Source organism: Tyto alba, unplaced genomic scaffold (genome assembly GCF_018691265.1).
Source record: "Tyto alba isolate M040663 unplaced genomic scaffold, T.alba_DEE_v4.0 Super-Scaffold_21, whole genome shotgun sequence".
Classification (NCBI taxonomy): domain Eukaryota; kingdom Metazoa; phylum Chordata; class Aves; order Strigiformes; family Tytonidae; genus Tyto; species Tyto alba.
Window position 1 is genome coordinate 10,417,556 of NW_024881295.1, and position 26,247 is coordinate 10,443,802.

Genomic DNA, 26,247 nt, shown 5'->3' on the forward strand with positions numbered 1-26,247 from the left:
CGAGTAAGGTCAATAACTATATACCTCAATTTATTGGGAATCCCATCAAACGGAAGAGAAAGGTGACTTCTATTAAAGTTTTTAAACACTTGCCACGGATTTCAATAGATTTACACATTTAAGAATTAAAAAAATTTCTTTGTAAAATCAAAGCATTTAGTTTTGTAAAGCTTTGTAATTGACTTCAGCGTTTAGAGGAAACACACAACCCAGAAAAATCAGTCAGAATATAATCAATCTTATGGGTTTTTTCACAGATGCAGGCTATGATCATATTTCATCCAACTCTGGTACATACTGTCAGCATACTCTGAGTAATGCCCTCAGACTTCACTATATGAAGACTCCTTAGTGACCAGCATGGTGTAGTTGCTCTAGTTCATTAGGCTGAGATTTAAACCTCTCCCGTGGACAAGCAAAATTTATTTCTCCTTAAACTGCAGAGTGCCCTTTCCTGAATACTGAAATGGTAGTCTATAATGCACTTTGAAACAGGAACAATTTTCGCTGCTAGACAATAGGAATGCAAAGCCACCCAAAACTCCTTCAAAATGAGAGCATCTCAAAATGGGTCTTCTTTCAAGTTGCAATTAATTTTTTCTTTACTTCTTACAGTAAAAAATTGTATTTCTTTTTGTTTTTACCAATCCAAACCACAGCTGTTGAAATACCAGCTCTGGGAATGGGCACTTCCAGTGTCATGCTATTCTACAGTTATCAAAGGCACATTAATGAGGAGTATGTCCTAAAATAACAATGGTGTCCTTTCTTTCTTTTTCCTCCTATCTTTTTCTTTATCTTTTTATAAGGAAAAGTGAAAAAAAGTATCTTACTGCAAGAACAGCTGCTATTGGTATGGCTGCATTCATAAAAACTGTGAAAGAGAAATAAAATAGGCATCAGATTATCTGGAATATGAAAAAACAGTTTTACAATTAGTTGTATGGCGCTAGAAGAATCCAGTTATTTCCAATTCAAGTAATTAAAACTCCACAAGGAAAATTTCTCTGTAGGAAGATATTTCATTTCAGGATGGAAAGAAATCTTAAACACACAAACAAATAAATCAAGGAATTATCTCACTTGTATATTTTAGTGAACTGGTATAAAAAGATTTATATGCACAATTATTATGCAACACAACTAAAACATTATCTTCTCAGCTCTTCTACATTACACAAAATACAATTTATTTTAGACACTAATTAACTTTGCTGTAATCAGTGCTGCTAATATTATTGAGAGCCTCCTTACTATAAAGCAACTCATAGCTGTAATGTCATAATCTAAGTAACAGAAAACTTACTACAAAATAAGATCAACAAGATATGCTCTATATTTTCAAGTTTCTGTGTTATATATTTGTCATGTCATTTTATTTTAAATGCATTCCACATGCACACACAAAAAAAGGTATCACAGGCACAGCTGTATCTTGCTTTAGTTGAAGTCAGGAGGAATGCTGACATGAAGAACAGGAACCACTCCTGAGAGCTAAAAGCATAGTTACTTACTGGAAAGAGATGTATGAAGTGCAAAGGTTTTGAGACTGGTGAGTTCCTTCATTCTTGTTTCTTCCACGCTAGTACAAAATATGTGCTCCCAGGCATACAGCTTTAATAATTTAATGCCTTTTAGTATCTCATTGGTTTTCTTCAATCTCTCAGTAGAATAGTCCTTTATTTCAAAAGAAAACAGGTATAAGAAATTGATAATAATTTGTAGTTTTAATGAGAATGCTCTTTTCCCTTCACTTCTGTTTTAAAATTCATTAAAAATTTATAATTTTGTTTGTTTGTGATTTTGTATAGGCTTTCAGTTGCCATATTGAGGAAAATAATTAAAAATTCCATGTTCTTTGGAGATACTAGAATGCTTAAAATCATGAGAGGCAATTAAGTGACCCTGTTCTGAAAAGAAAAATAAACCAAAACATCCAAATCCTCACACTGGAGGGTGAAACTCGGGGAGGTGGATTAATAGGTCAATGGTGTCTGTAACAATAGATAGAAGACTGCATGTGTGCAGTTGCTGATACAAGATTCATTCTGGGATTTATACACACCAGTCATGAAAATAATTGAGATAGTTATTGATATATTTAGCTAATTGCCCCTCACCAGAAAACAGTAATCATAAATTTTAGTAAAATCATAATCCAAAAGATGTTATGAGTCAGAGGAACTCAGAAAAGAGCAAAAATAAAGATTTAGATTATTCATGAAATTATGCAAAGATAAATCCTCTGGTGGTATAAACTAGCATAACTCAATAGGATTGAAGTGTGTTGAAGATTAGATCCATGAATGTATAATATGCCTACTGAATATTAAGATAACAATGATCTTTAAATATTTGACAACACAAACATCAAAGGTTGATTAAAGAAGTTCAAGGGTCACAAGAATAAAGTTAAAAATTAGACAAAGTATCAGAAAACATTTCTAATCAGTGAACTAAATTAGACAGCAAAATAAACTTACAGCACTGAAGAAAGTACAATAGATATTAATCCATCAATGCCAGCTGATTTTTAGAGAATACCAAATCTAGGGGTGAGAGCATAAAGTCTTTAACCATTTCAGAGGGGGGTTGTACACATTCTTTAATACTGTCCTCCTATAATTTATCAGTCATTTGTAGTGTTTGCTGACATCCCGTGAAATACGTACAATGTCTTAATGTAAGAATAAAACCTTTTCATGGAATTGAGTTCAGGTGAAACTGTGCTAGTTGGATGAAATATACTCTCTACAGAGAAGGCAGATTAAGGCCTACATACTTTTTTCAGATTCTTTTCTGACAAATGTTAGGAAGGAAAAGGTACTGAACCACAGAAAAACAGAAAGGGAGTGACGACGGAATTAAGGGAAAGTTTGCCGAAAACCTCTGCAATGAATGTTCACTAATAACAGGAACAGAATCCAGAACCCGTTCTCATTTCTGGGTCACAAATATCACTGAAATAATTTACTTACGAGAGTGCTCTTCTGAGCCTCAGCCAACTTTGTAGCTATGAAGTACTGTATTGGAGCTAATAGTACAATGACAGCAGCACCAACCAAGGCACTCACTCCAAGTAAATTATAGAGTAGGATCACACCCATTATTATCTATGAAGGAAAAAAAGCAACATAGAAAAAAAAAGAAAGTAGATTTCAGTATGCCAGAATGATAGCAAGAAAATAATATTTGTTGTTGCAATAAACAATTGAGTGGTTCACAGGAACCAGCTGAGCCCATGCTTCAGAAGGTCATGTTTGGAAAGTATGGGAAATTAACCCAGAGCCTTTATTTTTTATGTTAACTGGATAGTTTGTGTTGCTGCCTGGTAGTCCTAATTCCAGATGTGGTTTCCACAGAACTAAAGGAGCACTAAAATGATAGTGCCTGCCCCAATGCATTTTACAGAATCAGTGCTCTCAAGTCTTATTTACACTAGAGCTCCTCACACCACTCAGGAAGTATTCAAAGGTCTTAGAACTGTGATGAATCACAGTTGTATTCTGTTGTAGTGGTCCTCTTGCAACTGCAGACAGAGGCACGTCTAAGGCACTGAAGCATGAAGGAGATGTGTTGGGAGTGACACAAACCTGAGCTGGTGCATCAATACCATGTAGCTCTGTAGGAAAATACCAAGACGCTACTTCAGCCCTACTAAGAGTTTGGGAACACTTCCTACAGAGGTTTACTAGGGAACAGCTCTGATGCAACTACTGGGATTCTGGTTCCTGAGTTAATACAAGCTCTACTACTTAAGTATTTTTATTAAAAGCTCCACTTTGTGGTGTAGAGATGTCCACAGTGATAACAGGCCATACAGAACTTTGTATTTTTGTTATCTCTTAGACAAGTCAGTTCTGTCTTTAAATCTGCTTTCTTATTATACAATATCAGCAATAAGAATCAGTGGAGTTCAACATTTTGAAAGCATTATTTAGATTTTCAGGCTTCTGTAATGTAAATCAGCATACCTAGATGACATTTTCTTAGCAGAATAATACAACGTTACAGGTAGCAATTTGTACTTGTCGTAAACTGAAGACCTTACTGGGGGCCGATCCTGCAATGAACTTTTGCCTGTGATAACAGGCCATAACTGGTGGATACACAATATACTTTCTAAGATTCACCCCAATCTGCAGCAGGGTATGCCGACATTTGATCACACTGGATAGATATTAGTTCAGTATCTGCTACCAGCTGTTCTGCTCAAGGAGGGGGCAACTTTGACAATTGCGCTTTCTTGGCACATCCCCTGAAGTTCAATTCCATTGCATTAGGCAAGACAGGACAGTCCTATCACCTTTTACAGAGTGGTATAGTTACAATCCAGCTCATAGCTACCAAGGGTTAGTTTCTTCCCTCTTTTTTCCAAAAACCAAGCCAATTGAGCTTATCAGGCAGAAAGACATATTACCACAAAATCAGTGTCATTGATATCAGCTGCAAATTATATTTTGAGAAGGAAATAGTAAGTGTTCCCTTTTCATTTTTATTGTTGGAGCAGAGGTATAAGGTAGTCACTATGATTAAGACCTTCAGAGCAGAAGGCACCCTATTTAGGCTTGTCCACAGATGCTCACTCACAAAGTGCACCCATCAAGTGCAAATTCATGGGTGATACTATGCTCATTCCCAGCCAAAGATATGGTCAAGCTAGCCCTGCATTCCCTGTCCCCTGATTGCCTGAAGGTGAACTACAGGAACCAGCAAGATCATCACAAGTTTCCTTAAACCGGGCTTTTGCAGTTGTGGTGAGGAAAGTCATTACATTTCTATAGTGGCTGGGACAGAGACTTTATCAGAGACAAATGAGTGATGAATTTAGGCTACGTATAATTATTCACTAGCCACAACAATCAGACCACCTGTTCATTTAATAACATTCAAAGTATTAACAATAGCACTTCCAAAATAAACCTGGATGTGAAACAGTGACTTAAAATTAAAACCTCTGTATTATTTCTGATTTCTGTTGCCATGTAAAATTTTGTCTTTTTCTACATAAATTATTTTATGACTCTCTAAAGCCTACCTGATCCATTAGTAGTAACAATAATGCTGACTCTTAGAATAGATTACTGATATAGTTCCAGGAATTTCAGCAGAACAGATCCACTATTAGAGTGGGTTTCATCCCTTTTTAAACATGTTTAATGTCAGCAGGATCACCTATAGTTAAGGACCGTGCCCATTTCACAACAAGCTAAAATTCTGAAGGTGCTACAGGAGTCCAGCTTCATGGAAAATCAGCATGGCTTAGGTCATTAAGTCATTTAGCACTTTTAAAGAATTCTTTCAGGCTAATAATTTTTACCTTTTGTTCCTACAGACCTGCCTACAGATCTTTCCCAGCCTTGTTAAGTACCAGATGTTTACAGTGGCTAAGCTTGTTTAGATGAGAGCTCCTCTGAGCATTTTGTGCAGCACAATGTCAGTGCTGCTGTCAGTCACTAAGCAGGATTCAATTGCTTTTTGCTCCTGTCACAAAGCGCAGTTACAAGTGGACACTGCAAATACAATACTTAGCACTGGCCAGATGCCTGTGCCACTGCCATGTGACACAGTGCTTGTGTCACTAGTGGAAAAAATATGAGCAGAGAAAGGATGTCAGGTCATCATTTTTAAAGTCATAGACCACATCCATGACATGGAAATCCTGCTCAGAAAAACCTTCTACTGCAGAGACAGCTTCCCAGCCCTTGCAGGAGATGATGGGCCATGTTTCTGCTTGTTAGTCTTCCTGGCAAATGAGTGTCAAGCCCAGGTTCCCCTCTGGACTCTGTAGTAGTCTCACAGACATGTACTCTTTTCAACCAGGTTGGAGGATCTCTGAAATCAGGCCTTTACTTTGATGCTTTACCTGAACAGGCATTGCCCACAGATTGGGACACAGGAACAAGAACCACATTAATTGATTTGTTTCTATGGCAACCAAATTATTGATTTGTCCCAGTGTCATCTCTCCCATGGACAAGTTGGATGTAGAAAGCCTCAGGATCTTATTATATATCATTGCCTGTGGGAAAGGAATACAATGGAATATATGAAAATGATATAAATATAAAACAGCAGGAGCAGCAGGATGATTCAAACTGTGGTATCAGTCTTTACCTAAGACAGTCCTTCTCCCAGTCTCTCACCTGAGAGAGATGGAGACAGAGTGAGAGAAAGCACAAGAGAGAGAACTGACTTAGAAAAACTCCAATTCCTCTTAAAAGTTTTGCTGTTTAATGCAGACCTAAAACAGGACAAAATGACAACAAAACATCAAAATTTAGGAGACTGAGCAAAGACCTTTTTTTAACAAACATTTGTAAGCCTGCTTTTCTGTAACATTGTCTGTCAAAGAGATCTTTGTTTCTGGTAAGATAGTTAAACTCATCCTCTGAATTTTTTATCAGGGTGGGTGTGTATTCCTTTGGGTTTATCTCCTTTACCTGGCCATCAATTTCCATAAAATTTGTACGATCTTAGCAGGGTTTAAAGTTAATCAGGGTTTATATCTACCAGATTTTTAAAGACAAATATTCTGAGCTCAGTTCACAGTTATGGCCAAATATCAAACACTGCAGCTTCAAGGAATTTTTTAATATAATTTGAGCTCTTTGCTCTGTTTTGTTCATGAGCAAGGTAGATCTTGTAGAATTAATCAGAAATGCCTACAGACCATGGTGAATTACATCAGCTGCATATGGTCCTGGGAGTCCCCATTTTGGCAAGTGGGAGTCAGAAAAGCACAAGGAGATAACCAGGTACTCTTTCTTCACCAAGTCTGTACCATCTATCCTGGGAGAAGGCAGAAAATGTTTGAAACAGCTACATCAATCACAGTGCGCACAAAACCCAGGAGCTTCCACGATGAGATGATATTTCTGTGGTTAGTTACACTTGGCAAAACATCAGTTCCAGCCTCTGTTTTGCATACAGTGCTACTGCCATCCATGGAGTTTGGTAGATCCCTGCTACAACCCACCCACGTGCTGAGCTGGAGCTTCTGGCTCCATTTCATAAACACCATTTTCACAGGGGGTTAATGGATGCCAGTTTTAGAGGCAGAGTTTTGGAGATTAATCACTCCTGTCCCATCCCACAGGGCTCTGTGCAAAAGGGCATAAATATTCAGAATCACCACTTACTATACAGGAACAATGTCCCCATAAAACACAGCCCGGCCAAAGATACGCTGCAGATGACTCTTTTCACAGTCAGCAGAAGTAACCTCATAAACAAATGAATAAAGCGGATGCAGAGCCAAAATGACACTGCTTATCTTCATATACCTAACATCATCTGCAGAGATATGTTCTTACATGCAGAGAGTGAATGTCAAACTCCTACACGCTAGTATGATGAGTTTAGTTTTTAGCAAAAGGAATTGCTGCCCTCAGTTTGGCTGTGTCAGTGATACTACTTTTTCCGGTTTTCTGTATGAAAATACAGTGCATATCTTCTCTCAAACAGTTGTTAACTGAGTCTTCAGATAAAGAATGAGACAAATGAAAGTACAAAGCTGGAGTTCTTATTAGTGAATTTCTTGGCAGATCATGGGAACATCTTTGCTCACCAGTAAAGCACCTCGTAGGTTGATGCCAGTTTCTGTAGTCACATAGTAGGATGCCTGCAGGAACGTCCTCTGCAAGATAAGGGCCAAGAAGAGAAGAACTGCCAAAACATAAACATTCCTGAGGAATTCCTCTGAGGAAAGATATGAATTTGATGGGTCCTTCACCTGAAAAGAAAGGAAAAAATTATGAAAGTGGCATAAGAAGGACTGTGGATATTCTTGAGACATTGGAAACAAGGAAATTCAGTCATTGCATTAGAATAAAAAATACTGATGATATTAAGGGAAAGTTATAGAAATTTGATTTCTCCCTGTTCTATGTATCAAAACCTTTTGGATACAAATTAAATACTCCTCTCATGCTCCAAAGACTTAGGATCTTAAAAAATGAATTGTTTTTAGCAGGAAAGGGACAATGAGATCACCATGTCTGCCTTATCTTTAGTTTCTCCATTGAATTCTGATGATTTGTAGAATAGGAATGCTACCCAGTAGAAAATAAAGCTCATTCAACCTGCACCACAAAGCTGCAAGAAAATATCTTTTATTATATGGGATTAGTTACTTACATTGCATTTGCATATTATGGAAACAATATAGTCTAGGATACCTGTAAATTCTGAATAAAATAAGAATATATATGCCCATATTCCACACAAAACAAGGTTTAAATGCCTCAGCAGGTGGGGGGAAATATCTTGTTGAAATCACTTTATTTCTTTTTATTTTCTAGTTTTTATGTTCACTGTGCTGCTCTGTTTCAGGCAAAAAAGGAAACAAATGTACCAAAATACTGCAAGAAAGGCTATTCCCTTGGTATTTCCAATCCAGCTGGAAGCAGGATGTACTGAAATTCTTACAAAACAACAACAAAAAACCAAAACAAAACAAAACAAAAAAAAAAAAAAAAAAAAAAAAAAGGAAAAAGCCTTTTCTACTGAAATACCCAACCTGTTACTGAGGTGAAAGGTTTGGGAAATACTGGAAAGTAAGCCATGTATCTAGGCTCTTAAGATTCCTTCATCACTCTGGATTACTGTCATCTGTCATGAGACTGCAGGCATCAGAGAGGGGCTCCGAGCAGCCCAGCTCACCTCGCTGCAGGGATCCCCAGCCTCTCTACACCACACACTCCTCCCTCTGCCACAGGCTGCTGACACTCAGAAGGTGTGCATAAGCACCCAACAGTGTTTTCAAAATGTCCAGTGTCTGTAAGACACCTAAATCCCATTGAAATAATAGGACTAAGTGGCTCTACCAACCCAAGACTCCTTGAAATGAGGGTTCCTTAAGTGCATGACTGGTCGGATAAATGTATTTGAAAACTCTTAACGTTCTGCTGCATCTAACTTCCCCATGTTTACATAGTGAGGATATCAATAATAAAATAACATTAGTAGATACCTTTATCAATGTACATAGAGTTCTCAGGAATTAAGAGCAAATAAGCATAACATTCAGTTAATTCACATTAATTGAAACTAAAGAGAATTTAAAGGAGAAACATATAATAGCAAGAACAACCAAGAGAAAGTTTATCAAAATCCATAAATCAAAGGCAAATGTATTCTGAAATGTATCCAAGAGAAATAGTGACTGTCACCAAGCCAGGGTCTTGGAGTGGTTTCAAGTTCTCCAAAGATTTTAATCTTCCCTTTAGCCAGTGTCAATTAAAAATTAAAAAACCTCACAACTAAAACCACTACACTGAAGTGTACAGAAGATAAATAAAGCACACAAGGTACTGATTTCTAAATTTGAGATCCAGTAATTATAATTTTCAAGATAAAATACCTTATTTGTTCAACATGCAAATAACCCCACATTTCTGAGGCAAAATATGCACTTTGCCTTTTAACTCTCTGGCTCAAATCCAACATGTGGAGGTTCAAGGATGATGAAGACGTTTATCTGATAAGCTGCACAATTAAAGTCTCATTCTTCAATGCAATGACTGAATGAGAGTCTAAAGCCAAATTCAGACCATCCGTCAAGAAAATGAATGCCAGGAGTGAGCAGCCAAGAAGAACATATTTGGGTAGTGATGATAGTCAAATGCTTTATCTGGAAGGGAAAATGTTATTCCATTACATACCTATCTGCTCATTCAAATACAAAACACTCGCCGCTTAAAGTGTATGGAGATGTTTCTGTATCAGAAGGCAAACAGAGGAAAATTTCTTCATCATGTCTTCTCTGCTGTCAGATAGTAAAATAATTTTACCTATATCTTTTCACTAGTTACTAATCAATTATTTTTTCTTATGATAGAAAATGTTCTGTATCAGATGCTTGCTCAGTGCTTAGAGGAGATCTCGAAAAATTCAGTCTCGGTGAAACATGAAATGAGCTGTGAACTAGCATCTTTTGTGCATCTCTAGTATCAAGAATGCCACTGAATAAAGTGGATGCTTTTCAACTTTTCACGTGCACCAGTGCATTTCATCACAGCAGCAAGCAGCATCATCAGTCACAAACAGGGAGTGACTACTCTCAGCTTCCCAGTGGAAAACAGGTTTCAGAGAGCTCAAACCTGTCAATGAACTACAAAAGGACAGATGGACAGATATTAAGCAAAATTCCCAGACTCATCCTTGCCTGATGCACCACTGAGTCACCACCAGTGGGTGTCCTGCCTGAAACAAGGAGGCACAGTTGAAGAGGAGCAGAAAAGCTGTTCCTTTTCCCCAAAACTGCAGGGATGACTCCACCACAAGGCAGATAGCTGGGCAAGTGGGTGAAGCCTGTGCTACCTGTGCTGTATTCATACCAAAGACTTCCACTACTCAGGTTTATAACTTGACTGTTTCTCAGAAAAAGTTACTCAATTTGTTTGAAAGAAATAATGAAATAATACAATAATGATCATAGACATATAAAAGCATGCAGCCAAATGTATTAAAAGCAGTCTTTCAATCCGTGTTTTCAGGTTACCTTTTCTGTTGTATTTGTATTATTGGTTGTATTCTGGAAGCCCTGAACAATGCCAGAAATGCACAATGGCCCAGCAAAACCCAGCAAATCAGCCAAGTAACGGAATGTGCTGCTGAGAAGAATTGGTCGTCCAAAAGCACTATACATGGCTAACCATATAGAGGGACTCCGATTGGGCTGGTCTGCTACCTTTTTCTGGAAAACAGAGAAACAGGTATCAGTCAGTGCACCAGGAAGAGGCCTCCCTGGCTGTATACAGCAAGTTCTATCTCATTCCTGTCTGGATGTCCAAATGGCTCCTGAAGGGTGTTTTGGAGTAGATAAGGTGGCAAACATGCTGTAGATATCAACAGATTTCATATATTCTTCACAGCAAATTCAAATTCTGCCTCCCCTTGGTAACTGTAGTTCCTCACCTCTAAATTCTAACACTTTTCTGAACCTGTGAACACAGGAATGCAAATACAGATTAATCGTACTGGCACATAGCCATTGTTCCTTGTTCCATATGCACTCAGGACAAGGTCTGACCTTTCAAGCCCTTGCTCATATGGCTAATCTTGACCTTCACAGTAGCTGTGAAACCACTTGATCCAGTAAAAGCTTCTGATGTGAGAAAGGGATTGATGGAAAAAACACAGACAGACATCTACAAGAATATAGATTAATTTAATTTATCTGGATTTTTTTCTATCTCCTGGATTCCTTCCAAGAAGACACACTTCAGCTGATCACTAATTACTGTGCTCAAAAAGATTAAAATAACAGACTTTGTTGGGAGGTAAGATTAAATCAACTAAGGGTGTTTTCTAGCCTTCAGTTCCCTGAAGTATCACAGCTCTTGCCCTAGAACACCAACTGGCAGATATCTCTTTATCTAGTCAGAGGAGTTCTGATATTCCTGAGGTCCTTTCAATCTAAAGAAGAAAGGGTTTTACTTAACAGATCCAAGGTCTGCTTGGTGCTTCCTTGTGCTTCAGAGAGCAGCTTTTGACACTTTAAAAAAGCATCTGTCATTTTTCAAGTAGCGTGGATGCCTGCAAGTTATAACCCAAGCCAAGCCCTCTTGAGTGTTCACAGAGACATTTTAAGTATATCCAGTAATAACAACTCCCTGCCCCCAGCAAATTAACCAAAGAAAAGCCTGTACCCTGCCTGGCTGCCTCATCTTTTTTTCCTCTTTTCTTTGTTTTTCCTTTTATGCTACTTCAACAGTGAGATAGAACATGTGCATGGTGCCAAAAATATACAAGTGTACAGGAGGGCCTGATAGCTGCTTACTGGCTTCTAGAGATTAGGCCAGGCTGGTCATACCCAATGCCAAGAATCTTAGTACAGAGAAATAAACAGCGTGGGGCAAAATTAGAGCTAACATTTCAGAAAGTGGTAAGAATGAAGCTGCTTCTTCTGATGAGGGAAAGAGCACAAGGGTCTCACGTGAGTTTCCCAGACAAAAAGCTCTGAATTTGTTGCCTAGTTGGTTTTGAGCTAGATTGCACTACAGGGGGTGTTGTCATCCTCCTCAAATAAATGATCTGCACTTTAATAGTTTGATAGAAGCTAAGCTAACTTATAAGGAAAGCACATCTGCTTCCTTTCGGAAAAAAAATTGCACATAATTCTGAGCATTTAATGGTAAATTTGGTAAATGGCAATGTTAAATTTTTATTTCTTTAAAAAGATTTTGATATTTCAACAGCCATTTTCACTACTACCATAAAATTCACATAATTGTCATCGCTACTTGAAATCTATTTGCTTTTCATTGAAAAAAATACAAAATAAATTGAACTATCTAATAATCTCTAGTGCTGTTTCTTCCTTTTTAATCAGGACTTCAAATTAGCTAAAGCATCTAATGGGAAGAGAGGAGAAAGAAAAGTGGATTTTTTTTCTAATCTTACACTCTATTCTAGAATAATTCTTGAGTTCTAGTGTTACAGGCTTGCATTATAGTATGTTGTACATGTGAACCCTATCCTTTATTTAGGTGCTGAAGGATAATCTGTCAATCACCACTCATTATAGCTCTCTGACAACCACTGACAAGTTTCAGTAAATCCACAGTTGAAAGTTTGGCCAATATCATAAGAATCAAATAAAAAGCTCTGTCTGGGTTTTTCTGCATCAGAAAAACGTTACTACCATGATGATTATTCTCTGCAGTTTCCTAGTCCCTTCAAGCCACTGTGGCTTGGGAAGCCACCTGAAGCCAAGAACTCCTCTTGGGCACAGGAGGCTGAAAGGACATATTTCCCTTTTGGAAGGTGAGAAAAAGAATCTTAAAACATAATGTTAGAAATGATCCAGTTACAGAAAAGGGGTGGAGCTGTACTAAAGACAGGGAAGACTTGCAGCAACACAAATGTGAACTTAATCAGTTTACACAACTACGCATCTTGGTGTTTGTTTAAATTTGATTATTTTTGTTGGTATGCTTGGTAGCTTTTGTTGCGTGAATGACTGGGCTGGACTGCTGTTCTCACCTGTGGCACTTGCTTAGACTCTTTTGTCTTTGTCACCTCCTTTTTAAATGACTGTAATTCTCTCTACATTGGGCACTCAACAGTTGAAATAAAGGCAGTGAGACAGAACTTGCTGGTAAATCAAGCCACCTGTAAGGACCTCAGTAAATATGGAAATCTGACTGTTTCCTTAGTGCTGGAGCTGACAGTGTCAGTCTGATGCTGAAAGGCAACACTCTGTGATTTCTATCTATGTAACACACTTTCTTTCCTCCTCTTTTTGCCATAACAGCTAAGATCCACATGAATAGCAGGCATAGGAAATTCTGATGGTCCTTGACTATAAAAATTTCATTTTCTATTAAATCATCCCAAAATTTAAACTTTCTATTGACTATCAGAGCAAACTAACTGGGATTTTGGTTGATGGTGTAAACCAAGTGTAATATCAATGTGTTAAACCTACCTTGGGATGTGTGATGTATGATGCATTAGCATGTGGTTTGAAAGATCTAAACCACTTGTATAGAAACCAAAACAAAAGCCAAGCAACAGCAGAAACAGGACCAATTATTTTAGGGGGGGGAGTGGGCTGGAGATTATGTGGCAAGTACTAGCCACATATAATACCTTGGACCAAAAATTCGTCTGTGAGAGTTTAATTGCATATTATTAAGAACTTCTTTATATTCTTAATCTTATTAAAGAATCCTTTATCTTCAGCCAAAACATCCATTAATATAGTAGAAACTGTGCATGTGTGTTAAAGTAAATATATGAATTTAAAGTCATGAGTCTAAACCTATGTGTATGATGTGCATTGCTGCTTATTCTGCAGACGCAACCTTCCTATCCAGTTTGACTTTCTCCAGGTTTCTGACAAAGGTATGATAAAAATGTTGTAAGATGAGGTATTTCTGTTTCTATAGGAGACTGACCAGAAAAAAACCAAGAAAGTATAATGTGTCCATCTTTCAGAATATTTAGTGATGGCAGAAAATAATGAATCATAGAATCACAGAATGGTTTGAGTTGGAAGGGACCTTAAAGACCATCTAGTTCCAACCCTCCCTGCCATGGGCAGGGACACCTTCCACTAGACCAGGTTGCCAAAAGCCCTGTCCAACCTGGCCTTGAACCCTTCCAGGGAGGGGGCAGCCACAGCTTCTCTGGGCACCCTGGGCCAGTGTCTCACCGCCCTCACGGTAAAGAATTTCTTCTTTATATCTAATCTAAATCTACCCTCTTTCAGTTTAAAAGCGTTGCCCCTCATCCTATCACTACACCCCTGGACAGAGTCCCTCCTCATCTTTCCTGTAGCCCCCTTTAAGCACTGAAAGGCCACTATAAGGTCTCCCCAGAGCCTTCTCTTCTCCAGGCTGAACAACCCCAACTCTCTCAGCCTGTCCTCACAAGGGAGCTGCTCCAGCCCCCTGACCATCTTCGTGGCCTCCTCTGGCCCCGCTCGAGCAGGTCCATGTCCTTCTTATACTGGGAGCCCCAGAGCTGGGCACAGCACTGCAGGTGGGGTCTCACAAGAGTGGAGTAGAGGGGGAGAATCCCCTCCCTCGACCTGCTGGCCACACTGCTCTTGATGCAGCCCAGGACACAATTGGCATGAGATAAGGAAAGCCCATTGCATGTGGTTTTTGGCAATACTTTTGTTTAGGAAAAATCCTCAAACAGCATATTTAAGTAAGCTTAATTATCAAAAGAGCTTGTTTTACCTGTAGCTTTATATATCTTCTAGTTTGAAAGAACACATGATATTGTTTTCTTATGATAGGCTGTGTTATGCTATGTTGCCAAACACAATCTATAAAACCAGTAACAAATGACCTATATCTTACTGTAAGAGTTGGAATGCCTTTTGCAGTAGCAACTACCAGACTAATAGCTAATTAGAATGTCAATCACCAGTTATTTAGCCTTGTATTTTGTTGTTTTATATTACTTAATATTATAATAAAATTACTGATAGCTGGCCTTAAAATTCTATAAAATACCAGTTAGCATGAAAGTGATATTAAAATTAAATTACTCGATGCTTTGAAAAAATTACTTATAACTAAAGAATCTTGAGTAGTGAATGTATTTATAATGCTAAGAACTGCTTGATGAAAAATTAAAAATGTAAAAAAACATAGAAATTAATAGTGAGTTCAGATTTGTCACTGAGAAATGTTAGCTTAAGTTTGGTGTCAGTGGGCAAAACTTCATATGGTAGGAGCCAGAAGAATTCTGTCTAAATGGTTGAATACAGTTTTCAGGAGTCGTCCACTGACATCAAAGAAAACAAGAAAAGGTTGAAGCCAGTGTTCACAGACTTCATGGTTATGCAAGTGGCAATATCCTATTTTAGCAGAATATAGCAACCATAAAAAGTTAGTCTGAGACCCACTACATTACACTCCTGTATGCTTGGGACACAGGTTTGGAAAATGATGATTTTGAGAAAACAGTAATCAAAATTTAAACTGACTCATTTCCCTCATGATATTATTTGGTAGGGAAACTCAGCTGCTTTCAATTCTCATAGCATGCAGAAGGGACAGCAAAGCAACATCATGTGAGCTATCTCAAGGGCATTTTACAATACAGAATATTCATGGATGTATTCAGCATCTTTCATCAGGCATAATAAGAAGGGTTTGGAAAGGAACAGAAGCCTTTTTTCTGCAGGGCCATGGAGCACTGCTGAGATCAGCTATCTTCAGGCACAGGCAGGGGTAACTCCACTTAATCCAGAGGATGCTGGGGGGCTCCCCTCGCTGGCTGTGGAAGATTAGTTTAAAATATACCCTGGCAGCAGAGACAGTGACATATCATCTCCTCCAAACTGCAGACCATGGTTCAACCCGAAGATTTTTCCTAATTCCGTGGCTGTTTTCTGACCCAACCATGCACAAACCAACACATTTCTCCACGGGAGTGAACTGCAGCAAGTTCCACTGCCTGGCTCTTTGGATTGGTTTTAGTCCTTTGGTTTACTTTAACTTTATCTATGAAGTATCAGTTTACTTTAGGGTTACAGCCTGTTTTTGAAAATTAGCACAAATGTGCTAGAGGCTGTGGTAATCTCAAGAATTTAAACAATTACAGAAACCAAACATTTTGATGTAAGTCAGCTTTATAAATGTAGGCGCAAGTAACTGTATGGGTACATTTATGCAAGTCTTCATACATGCATGACACACGCCAAGGGAAGCTACACGCTGAATATTTGCATTCATGCACATGATCAATAGCACATTTAACTTGCCTTTTGGCATCTGAACCACATATTTGTGCAGGCACACAGTATCTGCAGATGTAAATGAGCTACAGACAAATGTTTGCACTCAGACATTATGCCTGTCATTAAGAATGGCACAGAGACTCAGATCTTCAGGGCATGTTGATGCCTAAGACTCTCTGGTCTCTTTAAGTAGGATTTAGGCATCAAATGCTTCTTTAAGGGGTTGGCCTGAGGGCTGCATTTTCCCTTTGGTGTGAAAACCTCAGTTCCAATGACTCTGTAGTTTTCTGCTTAAAGCAGAAGGCTCTTGGTCTCTAGTCTCTGTAAGCACTGATTACAAAAGGAAAGAGAAACAACCTAAATCTATTAAAATAGCAACAATTGTTCTGATTACAGTTTCATTTCAGAAAGCCCAGAAAGGAGCCTGCAGCTCCATCAGTTGATGGGAGCAGAGAGCTGCTCCTCCCAGCTTCCCTTTGCACTGCAGTTCTAAACCATACATTGTGTGGAAACACATTTATCTGATGTCTGCAGGAACGGGATTTATGTATTTTTATCCTACGTGCTACATTTTCCAAAGTGGCCTCTGAATGCCCGTATTATCTCTGTTTATGCTTGAGAATTGATATGTATGTACAAATCAGGGAGGCAGGCTCCAAAATCCTTCCTCCTTTCTGCAAAACAAAATCTTGGGTTTTTGGCAGAAATCACCAGCTTTAAGCACAAATGAAACATCACAGTTTTGCCTAAATGCATCCAGAAGTTTCTCTGGAAACTTCTGCCCTACCCAGTGAGTTTGCCCAACCATAGTTTTTGTACTGTGTTTGGTTGGGATGGAGTTAATTTTCTTCATAGCAGCCCCTATGGTGATGTTTTGGATTGGTGACTAAAACGCTGTTGACACACCAGTGTTTTGGCTATTCTTCATGTGTGTTTTTGGCTATTTCTCTGTCTGGAGAAAAAAAGTGAAGATGAGTGTTTCCAGATGAAACTATGGACAGCATGTCTTCTAATTTAAGATGCTGTCATAAGTAGCTAAGATTTAAACAAAGCTTCCACTTTTAAAATTAAATCTAGCAAGTGATCAGTCTGTTACCGTTTTAGTTTCCAGTTGCTCTCAATCTAGGAACTCTCCTCTGCTGTAAACTCACTTAAAACCAAACAGTAACCATGGATTGGAACTTCGTAAACCATGTTTCACCTTGGAACAAACAGTCCTAAGTTAAAAATTCCTAAAACTAGGATTTTATAGAAGCAGAAAAAAATCATAGTGACAGTATAGTTTCTAAGGCCAAACAGTGACATGAACATCTTTGGCTACCTTTTGTTCTTCATATGCTTCTTTGAGACAAACATAATTTGTCAGTGCTCTCATTGCAATTGGAAGCTTTCCGATCGCCTTCAGGTCCACAGGTTTCTTGTGAGCAGATATAATAAGAGTATTCATCCACCAGTAAGTTGCCTTTGAAAGCAAATTGACAAATGGCTGCAGAAACCTCACCCCCAGGTCCTGGAGATCCTCTGGTGGCTTTACTTTTTGAGGGTTCATGAAAAAAACATACCTCTGGAGAGGAGAAAATAGACAGCATGTGCTCAGGAATTATCTTATTAACTGTAATTTTTAGTAAAAATTATGCACAATACAATTACAGTAAAAAATTAAAAGTATTAAAAGCATTTAAAGGTAATTATACATTAAATTAAAATATAAATTTACATGTAAATAGGAACATTTCCATTTTGACAGCATAACTGGCAAGAAATTGAGCAGTATGGGATATGGACAAAGCTTTGTAGTCTACCAGTACCACCCATCTCTATCTGAAGAACAATAAAAAAGAATTCTTGGGTTTGAATTATATTTTAAATTATCATGGGTAAGAACACATGCTAACATACATTCACTACATATATAGTTTATCTGCATGAACATAGCATATACTGTGTAGAATACATACATGCACATATATACTCTTACATGCACAAATATGCTTGTATATCTATCTGTACAAATATGTATGCACCCTCTGCTTGTATACATATACACAGGCACACATACATACCAAGCACAGGGGACACATCAAGGACATAAATTTTAAAGAGATGCCAGGTCCCACTGATTTCATCAGAATTAACCAGACATTTATGACTAAGAGAAGCTTAGGCCTAAACTTGACACAAGCCAGAGTTACTGGCACTAAAGACCCATCTTCATGCCCAAGATATTAGTGATATTTTTTCAGATCCTGCTAAAGAAACCACATACCCTAACTCGAATGACATTGATCTCCACAGCCATCAGCAGCCCATAGAGAATGACCATAATTCCAGTGATGCAGAAACGCAGCTGAGAAAAAGGCACACCATCCTGGCAGTATCTGACAAGCTTGATCGTTTTGGTGACAAAGGCCATTATCCAGTAAAGAAAGAGAGCTGTAAAACAGGTTCACATGCATTTTTTTTTTTTTTTTTTTTAATTAACTACACCAGGGCTGCAGAAGTTTTAGCTCTCTCAAACAGAAATAGTCCATGGCTTAGTGCAATGCAGGTATGGTGATCCTCTATATCACCAGCCTGCAGGCTGGGAACACGCAGTGTCAGCCAGAGACAGGAACTGAGGTTCAAGAGATTTGCTTTGCACTTCCTTTTCCCAAGTTACTGTTTTCTTTCCTGGGCCATCACCCTTCAAAGACATTCACAATAGTGGGTCTTCACACAATTACAAAAGTCTACTGAAGGTAAGCTGAAGGGGAACTTTGTTATTAAAATGAAGTAAAAGTCACTTAAACTTGACAAATATCATAATGCCTCTTTGAAAAATCAGGGTGCATCCCAGGGGAGCATATGGAAACATGGTCATTTTGAGAAGGAGTTCATATAGTTTAATAATATCATGCATCCTGGCTTGTATCTCTCAGTGGTTCTTGAGTTGTAAGTTCAGGTTGTTGAGTTATAGGTAATTTGGACAGTATACTTATATGAAACGTTATCCTGCAATCTCTAGTCAAATTCTTCTGATCATCTCCAGACTGAGACAGCAGACTGGGTAATCTCAGAATCAACTAAAAGGTTGCTGAGAAACAACAGCCATCTGCACAGGATGGTTTGTGATCAGATCACTATTATTAAAATTGGACTTTTAAAATAGCCTTTTTGAATGAAAACAAGTTTTTGCCTCAAAATAATGAGCAGTGTTAAAAAATACCTGAAAGCTCATGCTAGAAATACAATGGGTATACAATGCTTTTCCTTTTGTGATAATTTTTAAAAGCAGTTTTCAGTGTATGCCTTACAAAAGATGCAGTAACTCCTACAATATTAGTTTGAAGAGCAAACAATTATTCCTCTCTTTTTTAATATTCTCACATATTTCACCATCCTCTTCAATTTATGCAAGCTGACTTTGGCTAAACTACTGGGTTTTATAAGTGTATATAAATATCAGATTTAGACTTACCCAACAATAACTTTGGAAAGTTAGATGTTTCAATATTATGGTAATAGACTATGGACACAGTGGCAGCCACAAATCCCATTATAGCTGGTAGAAAGAGATGCAGATGGCGAGACTTCATTTGTCTGAAAATAAATAAGGTATAAATTAGTGAATTTGGTGTCTTTTTTTCACCATTGCTACCTTCCCAGGTGTTCTACTAATCTATTTAAGAGGACAAATATGACTTTCCTAGAGACAAAAAGATTTTTTCCATGTGAATGCTTTAACTTTTGTCAATATTTACTTGCCATTATAGCTTGAGAGGAGAACAACAAAGTGCTAAGAACAATCATTTCACCTCCATCCCATTAAAATCCAGACATTTGATGAAATGATGCCCGATCTTTTTTTAGGGAAAAATCCTTATGCCTCACTAGCCAGCCCATCACACATTAACACTGTACATTAACGAATGCAATTAGCTTGGCTATCCACCAAACACCGTCACTTACGTATCTGAAACTATGCCCTCTGCTATTTCGCACACGTGTACGAACAGGAGGGTGAATGTCAGGATCCACCGCAGGTTGTGTCCAGGGAAATGCAGCCAGGTATTGTGGTGAATCTGGACTTTGGAGCTTTGGCTTCCCCAGCCTGGGAAATAATAGTAATGAAAGAGGCCAGTAGGTGACATGGTTATCAATTCCCTATTCTAATCCATCGGTCACACTTAATAGTATGCAATGAACACAAAAACCCTACAGGATGATGGGGTCTGTTGTTACTAATAAGATGACCCAGGAGCATCTGAGTTGCCATGCAGCCCCCCCCATGATTTCGATCTAACCCTGTAGAAAATGGGACAACAGACAATTGCAATCAAAGAGAAGAGGTCCCTGGCCAAGAACAGAGACGAAACAAAGAAGAAACAGCTGGGCTTCACATTTGCACAACTGGCACAGCCAGATCTTAAGTGATGGCATCCACATGTCTGTCTTGGTCACAGACAAGAGTGGGCAAAGTTTCCAACTGATATAAAAATTGTGTTCCCCAATAAGGCCTCAAAGAGATACATTTACTCCAAACAAGTAACATCTATCATCTCTCTTTCAGACCCGGTTGGGAGCACTGTCTCAGGGGATGCTGAACGGCGATTTCCCATTCTCTGCTCCTCAGGCACAGCCCAGCCTCCTTGCCCTGTGCATTCCTGGCACATTAAAACTTCCCAGCACAGCACCAAGACTCAGCTGATTTGATCAGCAAATTAATCTTGAAGCCAGGTGGAGCTGAGGACTGACCAGGGGTTAGCCTCACGTGATGACAGGTCTTGCCCTGCGTGTTTCTTTGGTCTCTGTCTCTTCCCACCCTGGTACAGGGCTCTCCTGAGCCAGTCAGCCCAAACAGCTGTACACATCCCTCTTACTGTAAGGCAACTCCTGAAATTCCCTGACAGACTTCCCCAAGCCCATAGAGAATCCCAAGAACAGCACATTTCAGGTAAGTAAAGAAACAAAACAAAACAAAAGAAAAAAAAAAAAAAGTTTGCATTTAAAATCCAGGATATGCTTTTGATACACAATGATGTAGCATCCCATTGTGCCTAGAGGCTTATCAGGTGACTCAGAAACACATAAACCAGCACCTAGGCTTACTAATTTTTGGAAACTGTCAGGATTTCACCATTTCATCCTTATTTAATATGCAAAGTACTCCAGGAATAAAATATTCTCTCTTCTCCATATATATCTCAAGCATTTTGTACAGTTTCTTGAGGTTTTCCTAATCTAACATGGCTTTCTTTGACATTGCTCCTATCTTTGTCTCTCCCAAGCTTCTTTCCATTTTTATTTCCTCTTAGCCCATATATCTACACAAACATAGTTCGTCATCAATTTTCAGTTTTGGAGTCAGTCAATGCTGTGGATTCCAGCTGGCTTTTAATGATCTGTTCAACAACTATTTGTCCTGATAATCAAGGTACAAAATAGAAAACAAGTAATTACATACATAACATACAATTTAAGCTATTATACTTTTTTCCTAACATTGTTAAAAAAATGAAGGAATTTTCAGTGGCTGCAATACTATTTCAAAATCAGTTGGCTAATACCAGTAAAAAAATTAAAGCAGCCTACTGCTACTTGATGAATAACACAGAATGCTGTAAAAGACTATCTCTACCCTCAGACCTTGCAATGAGTTTTCATCAAACACTTCTGCAGAAAGCCCCGTAATTCAAGGGTGACTTCTATCTCATATCAAAGAAAGAGCCAGCACTAACATAAAGATCCAGCACTGTTGGAAAGAATTCTCCATAACACTTGGCTTTAGTTATTCTTCTGTTAGAACTTGTTTCTTATTCCCCTTCTTAATTATTTAATTAGTTTTAAGTCACTGGATCTTGTTATACCTTTGATTGCTAGGTACTGAGTGTCTTAGCCCACAGGTTCCTGTAGCCTATTATTCAATCACTACAGTCTTTTTGCATAACGGCAGTCCTTAAATCTCTAGTTTGAATATAGTCCCAAATTAAAAACTTCCTTGTGGAAGAAGTGTATTACTATGGATATACATGACACCAGGAAGAACTGACATGCCATTTCTCATGCAGATGTCAGGAGGATATTTATTTTATTAATACTTATTTCCTTTTGACAGTTATTTAAGTTTCTCTCTCCTATAATCAGTTAGAATGCCACTGTTTGATAGCTCTGAAAAATTATTAAATTGTATTTATTTCATCACTGCAAATAACTGGGATAGACAACTACAGAGTACTAGTTTAGATGGGGCTTTTTACAAGAATATGTGAGTTAGAGCCACTCTACTGTCCTAAATTCATCAAGAGAAATTTATCATTTCTTATTTTCATTCCTGTGGAAAAAAGATTATCTCTTTTGTTCTGCTTCTGTTTACAAATGTTGGCAAAAGAAGTAGTTATTCTGTTTTAAAAGTTTCCTTCCTAAACTTCTCCTAAATCCAAGATGCACATTTTGTATATTCTCTGAAATTCACATAACTTGAATGGAATTCAGACCCACTGCCCTAAGTCTTCTAATATCTAATAATAGCAAAGGTTGCAAGTTGCCAATTTCAGAGCTGAAGAAAACTTCTCCAGAGAAAAGTTTCAAAGCATTTGGATCTGATTTCTCTGGTTCTCATCCATCTTTTCATGCCGCTTAGTTCAGATTTCTATCTAAAATTCCCAATATTTCAAGCAGGTTGACGTCATGTCCTCTGGCTCAAGCCATTCTATCTCTTCCTTGTTAAAATTAATAAATACACAGCATCCAGTGGTTTGCACCAGAGGCCTCCAAGCACATATAAACACGACTGAGTGTAAATACGTGCTCAAGTGTTTGTAGAGTTGTACACGTTCATTAAATAACTCACCAATAAACAAAATTGGGAAGGTGATAAATAGCAAGAAGACATGGGGAACCAAGTTGAGGGCATCCACAAAGCAGACATTTCTTAGGACACCAGCACTGATGTTATAGGCTGAAGCATTGTCGTTACCACAAAATGCAAGCCTCATCGCTTCCAGAAGGTCTGACTACTACAAAAAAGAGAGAATAGTTGACTACCAAGATTGCTAGCATTTCCTTTAACTAAACATAAAATAAATAAAATAAAGAGATACAGAAGAAGCACCCTGAAAAATCCACAGAGAATAATTCAGCTGTATTTTGAAAATTCTTTTGGGCTCCATCAAGTGTAAGCATATTAGAATGAAGACTGTGTTTATATTAAATTATTATTATTTATATTTAGTCAATATTATTTATATTTATTTATATTTACTATTTATTACAAGAACTATTTATTAAATACACTATGCTATGTCTTCTAGTGTTCATTATATGCACAATGTTATGCTGAAAATGCTCGATGAGAATACAAAGAACAAGAAAGTTTTAAAAAAAAATTTTTCCATTGCTCATAAGAAAACTCAAATGCACATAATCTGACTCCTGTGTGTTCCAGCTTCTTCGATGAGCCAACATTCTCTGTGCAATGCCTCTGTTCATACAATTTGTTGCACTACATTCTGAGTGCAAGCTCTTAACCTTTGATATGTGTTAGTTGGCAGCTTTGCATTCACTGGTATTTTGTATTTCTTCATTGTCCTAAAGAACAATAGTCATATACACCAGTAATTACAGATAATTATGAAACTCTTATTCAGACTAGGTTGTATTGAAGAGTGTATAGGCAGTAAATCAGCATTTATGTTTGATCCTGCGAATCCTAATGCACGTGCTTACCTTCATCTATGCACTTCTCTGTCTTCCATGATTTCTTATGAGATTATCTTTGTACACCAAGATAAGCTCATGTGCTCGTGCTTGCAGAGTATGGGCCATCGTATGACCCAGAGTTATGGCCAGCTTCTGGCTTTTATCAACCTGTGCATAGTATATTTTTTTTTCTTCTTTTTAAGAAGATGGAACAAGATTGAAACCAAAATGTTCCCTCACTGATTCCTTTGTCCAAGACTTATACACAACAACATAGTGCTGTAGAATAAGTTGTGTGAACTCATTTGCTCACATCTTTTTTTTTTTTCCAAATTTTACATTCTGAAATGGAAATATCTTTAATTCAGTAAACTATATGTATATTTTGGTGAACGTATTTTTCTGCAACAACACTAGCATTAATAAGTTTTGGGGAATCAGAACAATATAGACTAGCAGAAAATGCATGAACACAGTTTAAAAAAAGATAGTTGAATGAGGAGAAAAAGGCTTTCCTCAAATAGTTCAGTTTAGTTCTATGAGTCGTTTAAACAAGGTAAGCATAACAAGGTAAGAATAAACTACTCAAGTACTCCATTAGAGAGAGCAGAAACATAGATTTCAAAAGAATACAGAGTTCAAAGAGGCACTTTGAACCTCTGCTAAACCCCCTTTTTGCTTTTAACTAACTTTTTACTGGATCTGAAAAGCCTAATCCATATTAAAATACACCAGTGAAATTTGCGAAGGATTTTCATTGAAAAGAATGTGATAAATGCAGTCCCTTTTCCAAACATATCAGCAATTTATGGTCTGAGATTTGCCAGAAGTTAAGCATAACAGAGTCATATGGTGGACCACATCCTGCAAAACTGCATGCATGTACTTACTGTGGTGCAAAAGCTGATGGGCAACCCACTCGAACTTCAGTAGAACACAGTTTGATAGAGATTTTGGCCCATTCTCTATAATGAATAGAATGATATGACCACTATCATTCTATCATTTTATTTTTATATAAAAATATATTCATAAATGCATATGATTAGTAACACAAAAGAAACATTATATTAATATGAATTCCATCTGAACAGACTGAGGAGTTATTAGCAAAACAAATATGAAAGTTTTCAAAAAACTACACAGAGATTGTTTGCTTTTAAATTATAAAAGCTGGACATGTCTCCTTTAAGAGAAACATAATGGTAATAATAATCTCTTGAAAATCAGAAGTGTTGTTTTCTCATTTTTATCGAAGGTCAGAAGTCCAAGGGAGTTCTGCTGGGAATTTTCCTCCCTTTCCCACAAAGAGGACACTTTTCTGAGACAGCATAAGATGCTATTGTTGTCTGATGGTTGGATTGGTACCGAAAGGCAGGAAGATCCTGGGTTCAAATAAGCAATGAATCATTGACATCCAGTGTAGCTTTTGGCTTCTACTCAAAAATAGATCTGCGAGAGAGGATTAAAACTGTGTCCAAGAGAAGCTGAAGGAACTGTTCTTTTTTTTCCATTTCTTTCTGGAAGAAAAATGGAATATAAGCAGTAGACGTTCCTGTGGAAGAAAGAACTACCAACTGCACAGAGACTGCTATCTGCTAGCTAGGACCTACCATCAGTTTGTAGAGCATCATGGTTTGAGCCTGCTTGGCAGCCAACCACCACGCAGCCGCTCTCTTTCCCTTCTCTTCCGGCAATAAGAAGGGACAGAGAGCCAGGCTTGGGGTTCAAGATAGGACTGAGATGGGGAAAAATCCCCCTTTATGGTCACAAGCAAAAGGCAGACTCGTTAGGGGAAGAAAAAAAGAACATACATTTATTACAGACACTAACAACACGTAACAGAGTAGGACAGTGAGAAGCATTGCCATATCTTGAGAACACCTTCCCCCCACCCCTCCCTTCTTCCTGGGCTCAGCTCTGCTCCTGATATCTCTACCTCCTCCCCCAGCAGTGCAGGGGCAGAGAATGGGGGGTCCAGTCAGTGCTGCTGCTTTCTCCACCTTCACTGGGGGGAGCTTCTGGAACTTCTTCCTCCTGCTCCATCGTGGTCCCCCTCTCACAGGAGACAGTCCTCCACAAACTTTCTCCGACATGAATTCCTCCCACGGGCCGCAGCATTCCCCACACTGCTCCACTGTGGGTCACTAACTTTCTCTGACTGGATTCCCTCCCACGGCTGCAGCCCTTCCCGAGCTGCTCCGGCGTGGGACACCCCCACATGCTGAAATCCTCCCAGCACTGAATTACAGCAGCGGGGCTACCTTTTCCCATGAGACCCCGGCCTTCTTTGGGCACAGCACCTTGATCATCTAAGCAGAAGCCACAGGCCATAAATCAATGTCTGCTCCACCGTAGATCTT

The 26,247-nt window shown here is 38.3% G+C and overlaps 1 protein-coding gene across 3 annotated transcripts in view; it reads right to left on the reverse strand.

Annotated features, from left to right (window-relative positions):
- ABCC9 (ATP binding cassette subfamily C member 9) overlaps positions 1-26,247 on the reverse strand; it is an 86,125-nt gene that overhangs the window by 45,329 nt on the left and 14,549 nt on the right. For 2 of the 3 annotated variants that reach the window (XM_042795484.1, XM_042795485.1), the window contains 12 exons: positions 24,775-24,849; positions 23,037-23,202; positions 20,156-20,297; positions 19,665-19,786; positions 18,474-18,640; positions 17,529-17,771; positions 10,505-10,699; positions 7,571-7,735; positions 5,867-6,022; positions 2,979-3,113; positions 1,515-1,677; positions 834-874 (listed from right to left, as the gene is read on the reverse strand). In XM_042795484.1, the coding sequence (XP_042651418.1) occupies positions 834-874; positions 1,515-1,677; positions 2,979-3,113; positions 5,867-6,022; positions 7,571-7,735; positions 10,505-10,699; positions 17,529-17,771; positions 18,474-18,640; positions 19,665-19,786; positions 20,156-20,297; positions 23,037-23,181 (1,674 nt within the window). In that variant the 5' untranslated portion in view covers positions 23,182-23,202; positions 24,775-24,849. The remainder of the gene's footprint in view (positions 1-833; positions 875-1,514; positions 1,678-2,978; positions 3,114-5,866; positions 6,023-7,570; positions 7,736-10,504; positions 10,700-17,528; positions 17,772-18,473; positions 18,641-19,664; positions 19,787-20,155; positions 20,298-23,036; positions 23,203-24,774; positions 24,850-26,247) is intronic. The other variant, XM_042795483.1, reaches the window with a different exon arrangement.